At 31.5% G+C, this 17406-nt stretch overlaps 2 protein-coding genes across 3 annotated transcripts in view; both read left to right on the top strand.

Annotated features, from left to right (window-relative positions):
* The window catches only part of LOC127701992 (hemicentin-1-like), a 187047-nt gene that overhangs the window by 41369 nt on the left and 128272 nt on the right, over positions 1-17406 (top strand). The window lies entirely within an intron of this gene.
* LOC127702300 (uncharacterized) lies at positions 6501-15539 on the top strand. 2 transcript variants are annotated; one of them, XM_052206441.1, is made up of 7 exons: positions 6501-7187; positions 8513-8821; positions 10605-10703; positions 12028-12055; positions 12631-12680; positions 13967-13994; positions 14788-15539. In XM_052206441.1, exons 1-7 carry the CDS (start codon positions 7064-7066, stop codon positions 15041-15043), a joined length of 894 nt encoding a protein of 297 aa, XP_052062401.1. In that variant the 5' UTR covers positions 6501-7063; the 3' UTR covers positions 15044-15539. The 2 variants fall into 2 exon arrangements, with proteins under 2 accessions (XP_052062401.1, XP_052062400.1); XM_052206440.1 differs by having other exon boundaries at positions 6503-7187; positions 12628-12680.

The raw sequence follows: 17406 nt of genomic DNA, 5'->3' as shown, positions 1-17406 counted from the left end.
GTAAATAGTTGTCTCAGTGCCAATCTTTCCACGTCTCTTGCTTTTTATATTTATCAACAGTAAGACGACTTGTGTTACATGTACTAGTTGAGGAAGAAATAATTTCCATTCTGACCGTTTTACTAGAAATTTCTTCTTCCATCTTTAGTATTCTCTGATTTTATTGGCCATTGTTTTTTCTGATACTTTGTTCTTGGTTAATGATTTTTTCTTATCTTCATGGACGTTTTGTTGATGTATTTTCAACTTCGTAATCCTTAGCCATTGCATGCCTATGTATCTTGGGCATTCAAAGTAGATCAATTTATTTGTTAAACAAACTGAAGGATCAACGTAGTAATTGCATATTCCTTTTCAGGACATGATGCAACAAATGATGCATTACAATTGTAACATTCGTTTTTAGAATTGATACGACATTTTTGTCCCGTGAAAGCAGTTAGTTCTATGATTAGTTATTCGGTTACAAATTTCAAAGGTTCATGTTGACCCAATGACTTTGACTTGATAGAAATTTTTAAAAACGTTGTCGGTTTTCGAAAATTTCTTAAAAGTAAAGCACAAGAGAATCATAAGCATAAGTCAACAAAAAGACAATAATTTAAAAACTGAATGAAGAGCAGATACGATGATCATTTAATGCAAGTATGCTTACAAAGTGTTCCACTACTTATATTTCAGTGCTTTTAACTACTTCCTTATACTTTATCAAAGAAATTATCTTTAACTTTTGTTATAAAACATATGAAAACAGTGGAATTAACTAATTTTGGTGTGCAAAATATTCTTTAGATGTTTTAGATAAATTTTATACTTATGATGATCCTTTTGATTCAGTTGACAGGTTTGACTTTTTCCTTCTTTAGAATACTCCGTCATACAATCTTATCAAACAAAAGATATCCTATTTGATTAACACGTGGTTTGAAAAATCTGATTTACAAATGTATTTTCTGCAGCTCTTACTAAGCTTTTTATCTACTAAGAAGTGAGTATGGTAATATAAACAGCAGTAGTTGTCCTTTTTTAGATTAAGACATTTAAATTTCTAAAGGGAAACTCCATACAAAACTTTACGACAAAAGAGACGATTTTTCATTCCCTATTGTTAATTTTCATTTTTTAGACGGCGATATTCCTTTGGCTCCATCATACGGTGTTTATATATCTCAACTCGTTCGTTATGCCCGTGTATGTAGTGATGTCATAGATTTTAACGAACGTAATCAATGTATCACTAGTAAATTATTAAGTCAGGGATTTCGTTACCATAAATTTCTTAAAACATTTACTAAATTCTTTCATAGATACAAAGATTTGATTAGTAAATTTGGCTGTACCTGTAGAAAACTTATTAAAAATGGTATTTCACATCCTGAATTTTACAGTAATATTGTACTAAAAGCGCGGAAATCACTATGTGATCCGTGTAAACTTATCGAACCATTGAAACAAACTTATTAGTAAAGGTTATCTTATTAATATTGTAATAAGATCTTTGAATATTGATTTCATTTGCACTAACATCGATTTTGTCATAACAAATTAAAACATAACTAAATGTGTATTCTTTTCGAATGTTTTTTTTTGGGATGTATATATACACATCCACGTTTATTTTCTATTTAGGGGGGCCTCGGTGGCCAAAGTCTAAGTAGTTCTACTACTGTAATCACTAGCCAGTCAACACTGAGGTTGTGAGTTCGAACCCCGCTCGTGCGGGTGCACTCGACTCCAATCTTAATTGACTAGGATTGACAGTTTTCCTTTCGAAGTCGGTGGTTTTCTCCGGGCACTCCGGCTTCCTCCACCAATAAAAACTGGCTGCCACGAAATAGCCAAAAAGTGGCGCTTAAAAGTAGCGTTAAAACACCAACAATCAATCAATCAATTTTCTATTTAGAAATTGTTTTATCTATACATAACATTATACATATTTATTATAAGGTTAAATCCTAACTATCCTACTGCCTGTCGTCATTTTATTTTTGCATTGCACAAGTCATGTCTTCTTTGACTGTTCATGGCGTTAAAACACTAAATCCCTGCCTGGGATGTGTTTTAATTGATTTTAGTCTCTGATGCATGATTTTTTATTATTAATTGTTGTTGGCTTTTAGCTAACTTTCAGTTACTGCGAGTACTCTCAAATCGTAATTTCGTGTTAATATGACCTATTGACACAATTTTTAATGCATTTCTGTTATTCAATGTTTACTTTTTTTGTGTTATATCTCGTCTTACTATTTTTTTACCACTTTTGATAAGTATTTAGTTTGACGAAAAAAAATTTCACTTCTGTACTCGTACTATGAATAACAAATTTGTTTTGTAAAAAATGTTTCTGTACTCCTAACAACAAAATTATTATATTTAAATTAACCAGTGTACGTTACTTTATTTAACGCCATTTTGTCCTAGGTTAAAGTTGTCACTGACATTGAAACATCTTTTTTATTTATATTGTGTAATAAATCAAACTTATTCGTTCAGTGTATATTTACTTGTTTGTGTGTATTGTCTTTTTGATCGAGTTAAGCCATTTCAATTGATATTTTATAGTGTGTCTTTTTATGTTGTAATGTTATACCACTGTTTCAGGTTAGAGCGAAGGTTGACGCCTGTTAAAACGTTTAAACCCGCTGCATTTTTTATGCACCTGTCCTAAGTCAGGAGCCTGTTGTTCAGTGGTTGTCGTTGGTTGGTGTAGTTCATAAGTGTTACTCTTTTCTTGTTTTTTATATAGATTAGACCATTGGTTTTCCTGTTTGAATTGTTTTACACTAGTCTTTTTGGGGCCCGTTATAGCTTGCTGTTCTGTGTAAACCAAGCCTCCGTGTTGAAGGCCGTACTTTGACCAATAATTGTTTACTTTTACATATTGTGACTTGGATGGATAGTTGTCTCATTGGCAGTTATACTACATCTCTTATTTATAGATATACTTACTGAATATGTGATAAGTTAAATACAGCTGTAAATTTTCTCCTTGACAACATTTACGTACGTCTCGGCTATCAAGTTTATAGGTATTCTTATAGGCACCAAATGTGTTCCTTAAATAACAAACTTATTCCTGTACTGTTATAAATTGCAGTGTATGACAATCCTCAGTAAAAGCCCTTCTAAATTCTATTTGATTGATAAATTCAATAACACCTACCGTTTATCGTGATGATATTGTTTCGAACAATAATAAAGAATTCTCTAAATTTACTGCCGGAATTTACCCAAAGGAACTTTCTTTTAATAAATAAAATATTAAAAGCAACGTCTGTCCTTTCCTAGATTAGGATATTTCAGTTTCACACAGGACACTTTACACAAAAATTGACGACAAAAGGGACAATTTTTCTTTCCTTATATTTGATTTTCCTTCTTTTGGACGGTGCTGTTCCTTTGGCGTTGTTTTACGGTGCTTATGTATCCCAACTCGTAGTGACGTTTTGGATTTCAATGAGCGTAATCTATGTAACACTGGTATATTATTAAGTCAGGGATTTCGTTACAACAGATTACGAAAGAATGAGTTACTTGAAACCTTTACTAAATGCTTCCATAGATAAAAAGATTTGGTTTGAAAGTTTGCCTGTACCTGTAGAAAAACGTATTTCAAACGGAATAGCACATCTTATTTTACGGTGATGTTGTATACGAGCCCGGAAATTAAGATACGATCCGGGTAAACTGATTAATTCTTTAAATCAATTTATTCGAAAGGTTACAGATTCAACACTGTAATTGGATCTTTGAATATTGTTTTCATTGGTATAAATATTGAGTTTGTTATCTGTATTATAAACCATACTAAATATCATCGTGATACACATATGTACATTCACGGTACTACAATCTGTCGATATTTTCCTTTCGTGACCTATAGTTTAGTGTTGCACAAGGTCATGTTTTTCTTTGACTGTAAATGACGTCTTTATACTAAATCTACTGAATGTTGGTTGTGTACTGATTGATATTTGAGCCTTAGATACATATTATTTTTGTTAGTTGTTATTGGATTTGGACTAGTTGTCAATGTTAAATTTGAGACTACTATTTTAGCATCCTTTAGAAAAGTTCCAGGTGAACCTCAAACAAATAACGCGTTAGAAATTGAAGAAGGAACAACAGTAATTCTTTCATGCAGTTCTTCAGGAGGAAATCCTGCACCATCAGTTGTTTGGTTAAAGGATAATATTTTAATTAATGATGGTACTAACTCATCCAGATTTGGAAATGAAACAACAACAACATTGACCTTTGTAACGACCTCATATGACGATCTAGAGGTATATGAATGCCAGGCGGATAATGGTTTTCTCCAGAGACCACTTGTGAAAACCACATATCTAGTATTAAACCGTATGTATTGTCACTTTTTTAAACATTAATCTCTATCTAATGTCTAGACAATTGTCTTATAAAAAAATATCGTATGCTCATATAAATTTATCTTTCGATTTTTTTGTGACTTTCGGACTTTCGGACTTTTGTGATTAGTAACGTGTACCCGTATTTAACGTTATGAATACTTATCGTTATCTGTCTATCGTTCAATAGTGGTGTATGACGATATTATGAAATATAAAAACGTTTATTTTATGGTTTAAATATTCAAGGAAAAAGGTGGTAGCAAATTATGTCTATGTTTATATTAAAATTTAAAGATAAAGATCAATTCAGAAAAGTGTTTTGACACACAAAATGTTATATTACATGAAGTTGCATACAATATAAAAGCCATCTTGCAATTAGAACGTAGCAAAAGTTAGTTTAAATTGGTTTCCTGATAACGCTGCTTAGATTCCATTGGCTTAAATGAGTTAATGAAGTGGACATGTTTACGTAAAGGAGAAGAAATAAGACAGGGGAGATCAAAATCCTGATTGAATAAATTAATATTACGAGTAATCCAGCCTGGTCTATGAATATTATTGCTATCGGATCTAATTTCTAGAAAAGATATCATGTGGTTAACATCTACATGATCTAATTAAGATGTCAAAATTGTATTCTGGTAGCTAGAAATATAGAAATGGATAATGAGTTTCATTTGAAATATATGTATGATAGGGATTTTCGAATAAGGCAAAACATGAATTGAGTGTTTTTTCAACCATCGCTGGACATTTCTATAAATGTTTTTATGCTGATGTTCCCTAGTTCACCCTCCTGTAGAAGCGCTTATAGTTTTAATTTATACTTTTATTATTACATAATTATTTACTTTAATCAACATGATCAACCTGCATTGTGAACACAATTCGTTTTATTTACATTATTTTCCAATGTCTGATGTTAATTATCAACATACTACATACGATTCTAAGTAAGATATAAAAGAGAGACGGAAGATACAAAAGGAATAATCAAACTCATCAGTAAGAGACAAACTGCAAACTGACAACACCACGAAAGTATAAAAAAACGACCAAAAGACTGACAACAGTATAAAAAATACAGAATAGAAATCTAAAGAATGAACAACACGAATTACCAGGATTGATCTTAGGTACTCCGGAAGGTATGCAGATCCTGTTCCACATATGGCTGTCATTGTGTTGCTCAAGTAACGACAAACTATGTGATAAGTTTAGTTAGGTGATGTAAATTCGAGGAAAAGAGGACGTGGTTTTAGTAACTACGATCGAAACATAATTGTCGTCATCTGTGAAAAGATATTCCATTATCGTCGACTTATTCGCAATGACTTTCGTAAAAATTTCGAGGTGATGACCTTAACTTCACAACTTGGAACCTATGGTTTAATAGCTTAATAGCTTGCGTAATAAGCAACCCTCTATCAAGGAAATCATGATTCGAAACGCAAACTCCGGAATATCATATAAACTCAGACATAAATTGCTCGATCTGTTTATTGGTGTGTTTTCGCGGTGCTGACCCATGTATATTAGTCCATTATAAGCTATTTATTTATTATCGTGAAAGAAATCTGTTAGGTTTTTTTTTAAATTAAGAAAGTTTGGAGTAAGTACAACACTAAAAACAACATGCAAGTAAATAAGTTCAACAACAATGTACTTGTGTAAGTTAAACATCTGTTAAATCATCGGAACACAGTTAATTAAAAACTTAAGCTGCAAATGAAGTCGAGACTATCACGTTTTTCTCGAACAATTTAACAATGTAATGCATCAAAGAGATACGAAATATTTCGTCATTAGCAGTATCCCTTGTCTGTCTAATCATTCCCTCCCAAATCTGATAAATAATGATTTTTACTTTTACTATTGCATGTTCTATTTTCATTCACAGTCTAGCTTACTTTGGAACCCTCAGAAGGGATGATGCTCATCTTTGCCCCACAGTCCTGTAGTTCCCTAGCATATTATGTTTCAATTTGTGTTATATAAATTTTTATAATATCGCAGTAACTAAAACATAACAAAAGTATCCAGATGAACAAATACAACTTATTAATGTTCATGAAATGAAAATTAAAAAACAATCCATACAAATAAATACAAAAAAAAAAGCTGACGACGAAATTTTGATATTGCCACGCACTCAATACCTCTTTTGAAAGGTAAAACAGTTATTTCATTAATAAGAAGTTAAACCACAAAAATACTGAACTCCGAAGAAAATTCAAAACGGAAAGTCCCTAATCAAATGGCAAAATCAAAAGCACAAACACATCAAACGAATGGACAACAACTGTCATATTCCGGACTTGGTACAGGCATTTTCTTATGTAGAAAATGGTGGATTGAACCTGGTTTTATAGCGCTAAACTTCTCACTTGTATGACAGTCGCATCAAATTCCATTATATTGACAACGATGCGTGAATAAAACAAACAGACATAATAGGTAAAAATATCACATATATTCATCATTATTATTGTATTGCAAACCTCTTTTACTCTTTACCTTCCAACAAACCTCCAGGTCAACCAATAATCACTGGATCACAACGCTATGATTTAGGAGATACAGTAACAATATCGTGCAGTTCTACAGGAGGAAATCCTTCACCTACAGTGAATTGGCTGAGAGATAACAATATTATCACAACTGGTATAAATAGATTTTCAGGTAGTGGGATGACAAGAACAACGCTGACCTTTGTTGCTGGTTTAGAAGACCACCTTGAAGTGTTTGAATGTCAGGCTAATAACGGCTATTTACAGAACCCTCTTGCGTCGACAACATATATTGAGTTGTACTGTAAGTATACGCTCAGAGTATTGCAGAAGATGTTAACAAAAGTAAGGTTTGCGCACATAATTAATTGGATGCAAAATCTGTGATTACATGTTCTTTAACGAGTCAATACAGCAACATCATGAACATGTGCACCGCTTATTCCGTGAAACAACGATTTGATTTGCAAGAATAGTTCCCATAGATATTATGGAAAATACTCATGATAGTCACTTTTAATTTTTTATCTTGTAAAATTCTGGTTTTCATAATTAAAATTGTTGTATATATATCAACAATTTGGTATGATTATGTTTTAATAAAGCTTTGGTTCGAAAGATAAGGTTATTAAGACAGACTCGTATTCGTGATTTTTATTTGAACTTCACACACAATCGTTCCTAGCATAATTACGGAGTTGGTATTCTACTGCTAATAATAGAGACGGTAAGGAACGCATTTAATAGATTTTGAAGGGAAGACAGCATTGAAGACGAATGACACTTTGTTCTTGATTGTCCGTCTTATACTGAACTTATAAGGACACATTTTGAAGATATTATATTAGATGTCAACTATAACAAGTTTAATTTATTATCTAAAACTTTATTGATAAAAATATATCCTAATTATATTTTATCGTTTATTGAGACTTTTTATCAAATCCATGACACAAATCGAATATGACCTATAATATTTAGGTGACTTTAACATGTTAAAGACTAATTTGGTCGGGTGTTTATGTATATTTTATATTAAATTAATATGTTAATCAACACATTATTGTAACTAAACATGTCACTATATATAATAATCTATTTCCCTACACGTAATTTTCGTCTGATCTGTAAGTTTACCGGTTGTTTCTTTGTTCATATTGTGATAATATACTGAATGTTACTTCGCATGACGGGTAAGGCATTTATAGCAAGAGACAATTACCCTGTCAACGCATCGTGTCTCGCTCTTTTTGGATGTAATGTGATTCTCTAAATATCTGTCTCTTCCTTATCGATTTACAAAACTAGGACATAGCTAAACTATTGTCGCCTTATTACATCTCACTACAAGATTGACAACTGATTTAAACAGTTATTCTATAATTCGGGGGATACTAATTTTTGCCAAAAAAGGGGATTAATGAATATTAGGTTCAATAAAATGCAGTAATGGTGTATGCATAATTTGTGAAGTCACAAAATCAGGTAACCACGCAGAAGCATTTTATTTTCAATCAACGAAAATCGATGACAAAAAAAATAACTTAATTCACAGTATCTTATAGATAAATATCATTTGATTACATCTTAAATGTTGTCATTCATTATTGTACAAATGTATTTGTTCAGTTGCTCCAAGGGTTCCAACACTGACTGGTCCTCCAACCCTTCCTTCTGGATCCTCTGGAAAATGGACGTGTTCTTCAGCGAATGGATACCCTGCTCCTACCATATCAATGAGAATCCAAGATAGGCAATATACAAACGAGATAATTGTTGTACAGTCATATGATGTTATTGACAGAAGTTATACAGTAACTGGTACATTGAATTTAGTTCCGTCGATTGACAAAACTGGACAAGATCTTTGCTGTGATGTTAGTTATCTATTTGATAACAATGATCCTCAATCTACTTGCTTGCAATTAACAATCAATGGTATGTTGGATAATATTTTGTTTTTAACATACATTTTACCTCATTCAGATTGAAAATGTGCAGATTGGAAATCACATGTTATAACAAAAATTTGACAAAATAAAAAATATGTATTTATTTTTTCTTTATTCTGATAGTATCGGTTTTCAGGTTTGTAACTTATTGATACTGTTTAAAATATCAAATGCAAATCACAATATGAACACTTTTGTCGACTGAGTGGATCGGACGAGTTCGAAAAGCTCGATATTGTGTACATCAGATAATATCTGTAAATATCACTGTGATGAAAACATAATTATCGTGTAATCGATTATTCCTGTCTAAAAAAAACAACTTTTGTCGTTCTTGAATCTGAAAATTCCTGTCGAAGTATTATGATGTTGATGATTTATTCAGGTCACTGTTTAACGCCTTTTTAACGCTTTAAGTGTCATAAAATTGTAATATATACGGATACGGAATATATAATTGATGCGAAATTTCGGGCTTGTGTCTCCTAACATGATTTCCTTGATAGAGGATTGCTGCTCACAAGGAAGCTATTAAACCAAGAGTTCCAAATCGTGAAGTTGAAGTCGTCCCTTCGTAAATTTTACGGACGCCATCACGAGTTGGTTGACCGTTATGGAATAACCGTTTCACAGATGATATCGGATATGTTCCTTATGTCATAACTACAATACCCTCCCTTTTCACGAATGTGACTCGACTTACCGAATAAGACTATTTACCGGATTTGTAATAACATAAGCAACACGATGGGTGCCACATGTGGAGCAGGATCTGGTTACCCTTCCGGAGCACCTGAGATTACCCCCAGTTTTTGGTGGGGTTCGTATTGCTTAGTCTTTGGTTTTCTATGTTGTGTCATCTGTACTATTATTTGTCTGTTTGTCTTTTTATTTTTTGCCATGGCGTTGTCAGTTTGTTTTCGATCAATGAGTTTGACTGTCCCTCTGGTATCTTTCGTCCCTCTTATATAATTGAATTAAGAACTTAGCAAAGTAATATAAGCATACAAATGATTTATATAGCATATGATAAGCAAATGACATGTGACTAAAATTGGTTTTATACGTTTGCATTCCACAAAAGCACAAACCTATAACATAAGGTATACAGAGACGCGCGAACATATAACTAACAATAAAAAATTAAAACATCACTTGATATAGATTATGCGTCCTTCGAAGCGCTCTTCTGGATCCATCTTCATCCGGAACGCTCAAACCGAGTATTTGAATGTCAAGGGAGTGTAAAAACACAAACATTGACGAGTTATATGAGTAAAAATGATTTACAATTAATAGCAAAATCCATCTAACATTACTTTTGCCTGAGGAAGATGAAACGTTGGTTTCTTTATAATTTATAAATTGATATAAAGACATTTTTAAAAAGTATATATGTTCGTTAAAAATCATGTCAGTACCAAAGTACTGACTAATGAGCTGGCGATATTCTAGGGAACTGATAGCCAAAAGGCAGCGGTATCGATCCTGTGTAGTATAAAATTTAATACAACACTTGATAAATTGCATACATCCGAAACGCTTTTCTGAATTAACCTTCATAAACATCGAAACCGTACAAACGACGAATAACGTTCATATTATAGAATGCTCTCTAATGTCATATATTTCATTATTTATCAATACCAAATATCGGTAAATTGTCTTCATTTTGCAAATCTCTAAAACATTATATATAGTATACAGCATTTAGAAATGAAACAGTAAATTGTAAAAAAAACTTTGCAAGATCGCATAATTATTTGCAGAGAAAGACGAAGACAATATCATAATTTATGTCGTGATTGGAATTTTTGCAGTGTTGGTTCTATTTGTATTACTTATTTTGATAATACGGTCCAGAAGAGGTATGTTTACTTAAGTCTTATTAAAATTTACTTGATGTATTTCCAAAAATATTATGGTTAGCTTTTTACCATAATAGGTATATATTTTTTGAAATTACAGAAATTTCTTTACTTATATTGTTTACTATGTCATTGGATATGTTATGATTCAGCTTTAATTAAAGTATTATTTCTAACATTGTGCCCTCTCCTCAAAATGGCTCAGTAGTTGGTCTTGTTTTCTTTCCGGTTGTCATTTGGTATAATATTTTGTTTACCTCATTTTATTTGTTTTAATTGTTCTTAAAAAAAATTGGACACAAATTTAAGTCCGCAATAATGATTCCGACATTTACTTAGAAAAGTGTTTCAAATCCTGAATAAAGAATGGAGTTTGAAAGCAAGACCTAAGACAAAAACATTTCAATAAATTATTGTCTGTTTCTGTAATTCAAGAAGTATCAGTTAAAATTTCGTCTTTTCATTTCTTATAAGTTTTATAAGAACTTATAAAGAAAAAAAAAAGAAAAAAGATTTTTCATTTCACATGGTTAAGACCAAATTTATTCTACCAACCAGTCTTATTGTTTATATTGGATCCTCTGGCATACTTATTACATTCTTTTATATTATTAAAGATTATATTTTACATTTCAGAACAAAATCGACTTAATATTTATATATTGTTTCTTTCATGATATTCCACATAATGAACCTTTTTTTATCAAATTAAAAATCGGCAGTCTTCAGCAAAGTTCTTGTATTCCTTGATTTTACTGTAAATGAACACTTTTAGGATACAAAACAAAACTATAGTGTTGACGTCGATTACATTTGTAATTTCAAATCAAAGCCTCTTTACTTGTCGTAAATGTTTTATACATGTAGTTGTTGAAAACTTTAGATTTGATTAATTCGATCAGAACTGTATCAATGCATAATGCTGGCGTTATTGGCTGGTATAGAAGGTAATACTGGGCAATAATTTTTGCTGAATGTTGTTTTCATTGTTTGCTAACAGGCAAACACTGTACACATAAAGCATCATAGAAAACTGAAAACTGAGCAACACGAACCCAACCAAAAACTTGGGATGATCTCATGTACTCCAGAGGTGTAAGCAGATCCTGCTCGACCTAGATTATTTAACTGATTATGTCAAATGTATAATCCATTATAGACTGGTTCATTTAATTCAATTGAAAAATATAAATTTTAAACGAGATCTCAATTTAAAAAAAAAACAACAATGAAATCAATGTAAGAATGCGAGACTCGGAAAGTAAGAAGGAAAGTATGTGATTAACATTAAATTATATGTCTAACACGGCATATATATGTTCAGGTCGAGAGAAAAGGAAAGATAATGCACAGTGAGTATAAATATTAGAAAAAACGAAGACAACACGTTATAACTTTCATGCGTCCGAAGCGCTATTCTTGATTTACCTTCATCAGGAATGCTCAAAGCCGAACTTTTGAAAACCAAGAATGTACAATAACATAAACAGTTGAAGAGCAATATGACGAAAGAAGTTATTCAGATTGATGATGTTGCAATGTATTTCGCATTAAATATATTTTTTTCAAGATGAAAACAACAAAACATATATTTTTTTTTATTTATCGCATATTTCATGTATTTGTAAACAAAACCTGATCACAATATAGAAGTACTTTCTAACTAAATAGTCTTGAGTTGTCAGTAAATACATGAAACTAATACATCTATACACATGAAAGAATATGAAATCATGCATGTCAAAGAGATGAAAATGCTTTCAGTAATGAAAAAATATATAACAAAATTACCGAAAAAAAAAGTAAATTTAAAAAGGAATGTCCAGAAAACTGTCAAAATCAAACGCTATCAATCAGTTTTACAAGATTAACCATTTAAATACTAATATATATATAGGTGTATTTTTTTAAACTCTCATTCTAGCAGCAAATACGTATCCCAACAGGCAGCTTTTTCCAACCAGCACGATAATGCAGGTAAAAAGACTCATTAATCAAGTATCATCTACATATCGACTTCATATCATATAAGAAAACATCTCATTTATTCAGATTATTCACCATAAAGGGATGCAAGATACAACGGAGCATTTAAACTTCATATTTAGTCGACGGAACACTGACAACGCAATTACAAAAAGCAAAAACTACGAAGACACGAACAATTACAAAACAAAACACTACATAGAACACGAGAGTTTGAGCTACACGAACCTAACCAAAACAGGAGTGCAACCAGGTGCTCTGGATGGGTAGTTGTTCCATCTCCATTTGCTGTAAATTGTTGAAGAAGATAGCTGAGTTGTGTTTATGTTCAAATATTCCTTTTTTAAGTAAAACCCTTCCTTTTATATTTTTCTACTTTTTGTTATTGACATCATTTCTCATTCTTTTTCGAATTTTCTTGTTTCATTTTAAGTAAACAGTTGATAAATACAGATATAATTTACAAATAGAGTATCACAAGTACAATACTTATAATCTTTGAATACCCCGTTACAAGATGGTAGATATAGCCTAATAAATCTGCCGAACTAATAGTACAGTGTTGCTTATCATACCATTTTATATTACAATTGAATTTATTTTTGGAGGTAAATTTCACATATATGTAAAAACCTTATATCAATTGTATTTATCTCATATTGAAATTGTTATTATTATTTTTAAATAATCAGTTTATATTGCAGAACTTATTTTTGCAAACAGCGATATGAAGCTCCTGCTCTCCGACTGACTGCAAAATCCTAATTCGTATGCAAATATGGAGCTATTGACCATATTGTCCGTAAACTTACACTAGTTTTCAAAACATAAATTTGTTTAAATAAACTGTACCTCTGCATTTCTGTTAGCAGATTTGTTATGAAAACATAATTCCTTGTAGGACCAGACTCTTTACAAACTAGGAATGATGTAAAATGCGGAATAAGGTTAATGATAGCAGACATACTTTTATTGCCAGTTACATCATGAGTAATCCTGACATTAAACTCATTACAGATATCAGGCTTATAATTTGACGTGTAAGACACGTTTGACTACATCAGACTCATTACATCGCTTGACTAAAAACATTAAGAAGGCCAAATAGTATACGAAATAACATTTATAACCGAAACGTTGATGTCTGCTGAGCACATGTATGTTTATAGGTTAAAATGCCATTAGATAACATGATATCACGAGATAGCAAAACACAGATAGTAGTTTTTCCACAAATTTAGTACTGAAACAAATTTACATGTTATTATTTGTTTCAGATTATAGTACACATCGAGATTGTGACAGGTACGTTTGTTTTACAAATGCAAGTATGTCAGATAAGGATGAATGTATCTAAAAAAGAGAAGAAAATAATCACAAGATAGCATACACATACAAATACACGTTCAATAAATAAGATGAAAGCAAACACAAACGTGGGTAAATAAAACAAATAAAGAGACAAAAGAAAAAACGAACTTGATACTAAACATAAAATAAACCTTCACGCAGAATACACCTTATAGAAATCGGGTAATCAGATTCTTCATGGGCATGATGGGTGATCAGACAGTAGATGGTCTTTGCAAAGCATCATGTCATCTCCATATAACAAATGAATTTCATAATTTGTGTGTTAGTGTATAAATATTGAATATTTGTCACAGGATATGCAGAAAATAGCAATAAATGAGTAATTTGATATAATGTTTGAATCAAATTGTTCACGTTATCATTAACACACCCATGATTAAACACTTGTTAATTATGTGATTTAGTACACTAATGATTAATCAGGCATTATGTTGTGATAAAGTGCAGGTAATTACAAACATGCTATAGTATAACCATGATTACACACTTACGTTTCCATTAGGTCTAGTACAACAATTCTGCCATGGTCTAGGAAAATCATAATAACATAATTGGCATCATATTGAAATCATTATTTACCTATCTCACTGTCGTTAGTGTATTTGATAATCAAAGTTACTAGTAATCTAAAACTATCTATCATTGGCGACGTATTCTTTATAATTAAACCGTTATAATGAAGAATTAAAATCGAATAGTTTATGAATTTTTCTATGATCTATAGAGATTATGACGGGTTGGATTCAAACAGACGAGAGATGCACGTTTATAACACATCACAAGACAATGAAGAGTATAGTCAGTATTCGACAATACCAGCAGACCATGTGTTTGTGGACCCAAACCATACAAACCTGAAACGAGAAAACACTTATTTGGAACCAGCCCATTCTAACTTGAAACAAGACCATACTAACTTGAAACCAGACAATACTTACTTTGAACCCATAAGTGGAAACTCAATGACGGCTACAACGTAGAACACATAACGGTCGAAATAAAAATCTGGAATTGTCTGGAAAAGTTGTTTATGAAGGGAGGGATATAATTATTGCCAATAGAATCACTTTAATCAACATATATAAACCTTTAAAATCGCCATGGATACATATTTCATTTATTTAGATCATTAGGTGAACATACTTGTTTATATTAATATATGGAATAATTTTCCTTCAAACTAACATATGATTATGACATTTTCCTTTAGATAGCAATGACAGTGGTAATTTGTTTTTTTTAATTGATTGAAATATCATTATAAACGATATTAGAATTTACATATGTATTCTTAAGTTGCTGCAACGTTTAATAACAATATATCCAACACATAAAAAATAAAACTTTTAACATTTTCAATTCATGCATAGCATGAAAAGGGGAGCTAACATCAATTCTAAGTTACATTTATCTTTAAATACCTTGTCGAATGTCTAACTATGATAAAATAAAAAAGACAATATATATAAAATTATCTTTATGGAATTCCGTTTGTTTATTGTAAGACCGTAAAATAGACGTTTTACTAGAAATGGGTTCAGCTAGATAATTTATAAAAAGTAGTAGATTCGAAAACTAACGCTCGTTGATAATCGTTTACGAATCAACGTCTTATAAATTCTCTGTAATTTATAACACTCTAGAGTCCTTTGTGTGTGTCTAATACAATTACATCGTGAAAACATAACTTTGCGTTACCTGCTTCGTTAAAAAACACATTTGGACACAGAGGTACAATAAATTGATAACACAATGTCCAATTGCACGCAAGTGTCCTCATTGATATATTCATGGCTCTAATACATGTATCCGAGAATAATTTTCAGAATAATCAGAAACAAATATAAAACTTCCTCGTGGAAGGTTGACTTTGGATTGATTTGACTTGTAGGTTTCGTCATTGTTTTGTCATCTAGCTCATCATTTGTTCAGTGTCTTTACATCTTTGACTTTTCAAGGTTTGAAAGTCTGGGCGTTCCTGATTAGGTTAAATCGTAAAAAGCTCGTTGAAAGCACTATATTTGCAAACATTTTCATTTTATTTTGATTGTTTAATATCTTTATATTATTTAATCATGTTTTAGTGAAAGAAAAAAAGAAATTTATTATGTTTAATTCAGATTTAAGGCAGCTCATTGTGTAATGGTCAAAGAATGCATGATATTTTCCAATAGTTCAACTAAATCTGCTACTTTGATTTCATTGTCATTAAGAGTAGACTGTAGATTTGACAACACCTCTTGTATTTGTACAGGAAATAGTTCTGGTCTCAACAAATGTTTCAAAAAAAGTTGAATGTATATGGTATATATTTCTTTTCGTGTTATATCCCGCACATGTTCCAATCTTGCAACCTCTTCCATAATCACAAAACGTGTTCGATATCTCGTCTATGTTCAGACGTGTACATGAGAGGTTGTACGGACATGCATTAGAAGTAATATTTTGTGAATAAAGACATAGCTTTTCAATGTTGTGCATATAATCTAAATCAATTAGTTTAATCTTGTTTTTTACTATCAGAAAATGCGTTTTCTTGAAATCGCCTATTTTCAAAGATCCAAATGGAGATTTGTGTAAATATAATAAAAGATTAGCAAGATTTAAAGCATGAACAAGTCGGTCATTCGTTCTTAATTTTAAATTTTGGATATCGAACTCTTCACCATACTCGTAAACAGCTCTTATATCATTTAGTAGAAAATCTTTGTATCCTTCTCTGTTTATATATCGAACACAAAACCCTAACATCTGAATAAGACCAGGATGTTTTAATTGGTCTCTTAGTAATATTTCCTTCATAAAAAGAGCCTCTCTGTATTCCTCACTAATAACCTTTGGGTTAATTTCAGAAATCCTCTTCGTAACAACCACTTGTCCTTTAAACATCCCAATATCAACAGTTTTTGGTCTACCTCCTCCAACGTTGGACTTCAATATATGCACTTCGTTAATATTAGTACAGTTAAAGATGTATGGATTTTCCAAAAGCATGTTTTTCTTTCCAATATTTTTGAACTGTAATAATCGAGAAAAAGTTTCCATGTCCGTCTGGAAAATGAATTTTACCTTCGATTGTTCAGACCGTCTCGATGTTGATTTGACAGTACCTTGGAAGTTAGCGACATCTAGTTTCGTTCCAAGGAAAATATTCAGGCAAATCAATAGTTGTGCAAATGTTGCGATGAAGACTTACAATTTTAGTTGTTGCATAGTCTGAATTGACATTTGAGATTGAAGTATCCTCGATGATTGAACTGGTGGTTAAAACTATCTGTTTACGAATTAGCGGGTACTCCCTGCCAAAAATTCTTTGTTTTTTTTCTGCAATGAAACAATAACA

The sequence above is a fragment of the Mytilus californianus genome, unplaced genomic scaffold (genome assembly GCF_021869535.1).
Source record: "Mytilus californianus isolate M0D057914Y unplaced genomic scaffold, xbMytCali1.0.p SCAF_5, whole genome shotgun sequence".
Taxonomy (NCBI): Eukaryota; Metazoa; Mollusca; class Bivalvia; order Mytilida; family Mytilidae; genus Mytilus; species Mytilus californianus.
The sequence above is the reverse complement of the archived record's forward strand: the minus strand, read 5'-3'. Positions and strand labels throughout refer to the sequence as shown.

Coding starts and splice junctions, on each gene's coding strand:
- LOC127702300 (XM_052206440.1), top strand. CDS start 7,064: ATGACAAGAACAACGCTGACCTTTGTTGCTGGTTTAGAAGACCACCTT. Junction 12,056..12,627: donor AAAAGGAAAGATAATGCACA/GTGAGTATAAAT, acceptor CTCTCATTCTAG/CAGCAAATACGTATCCCAAC. Junction 13,995..14,787: donor ACACATCGAGATTGTGACAG/GTACGTTTGTTT, acceptor TATGATCTATAG/AGATTATGACGGGTTGGATT.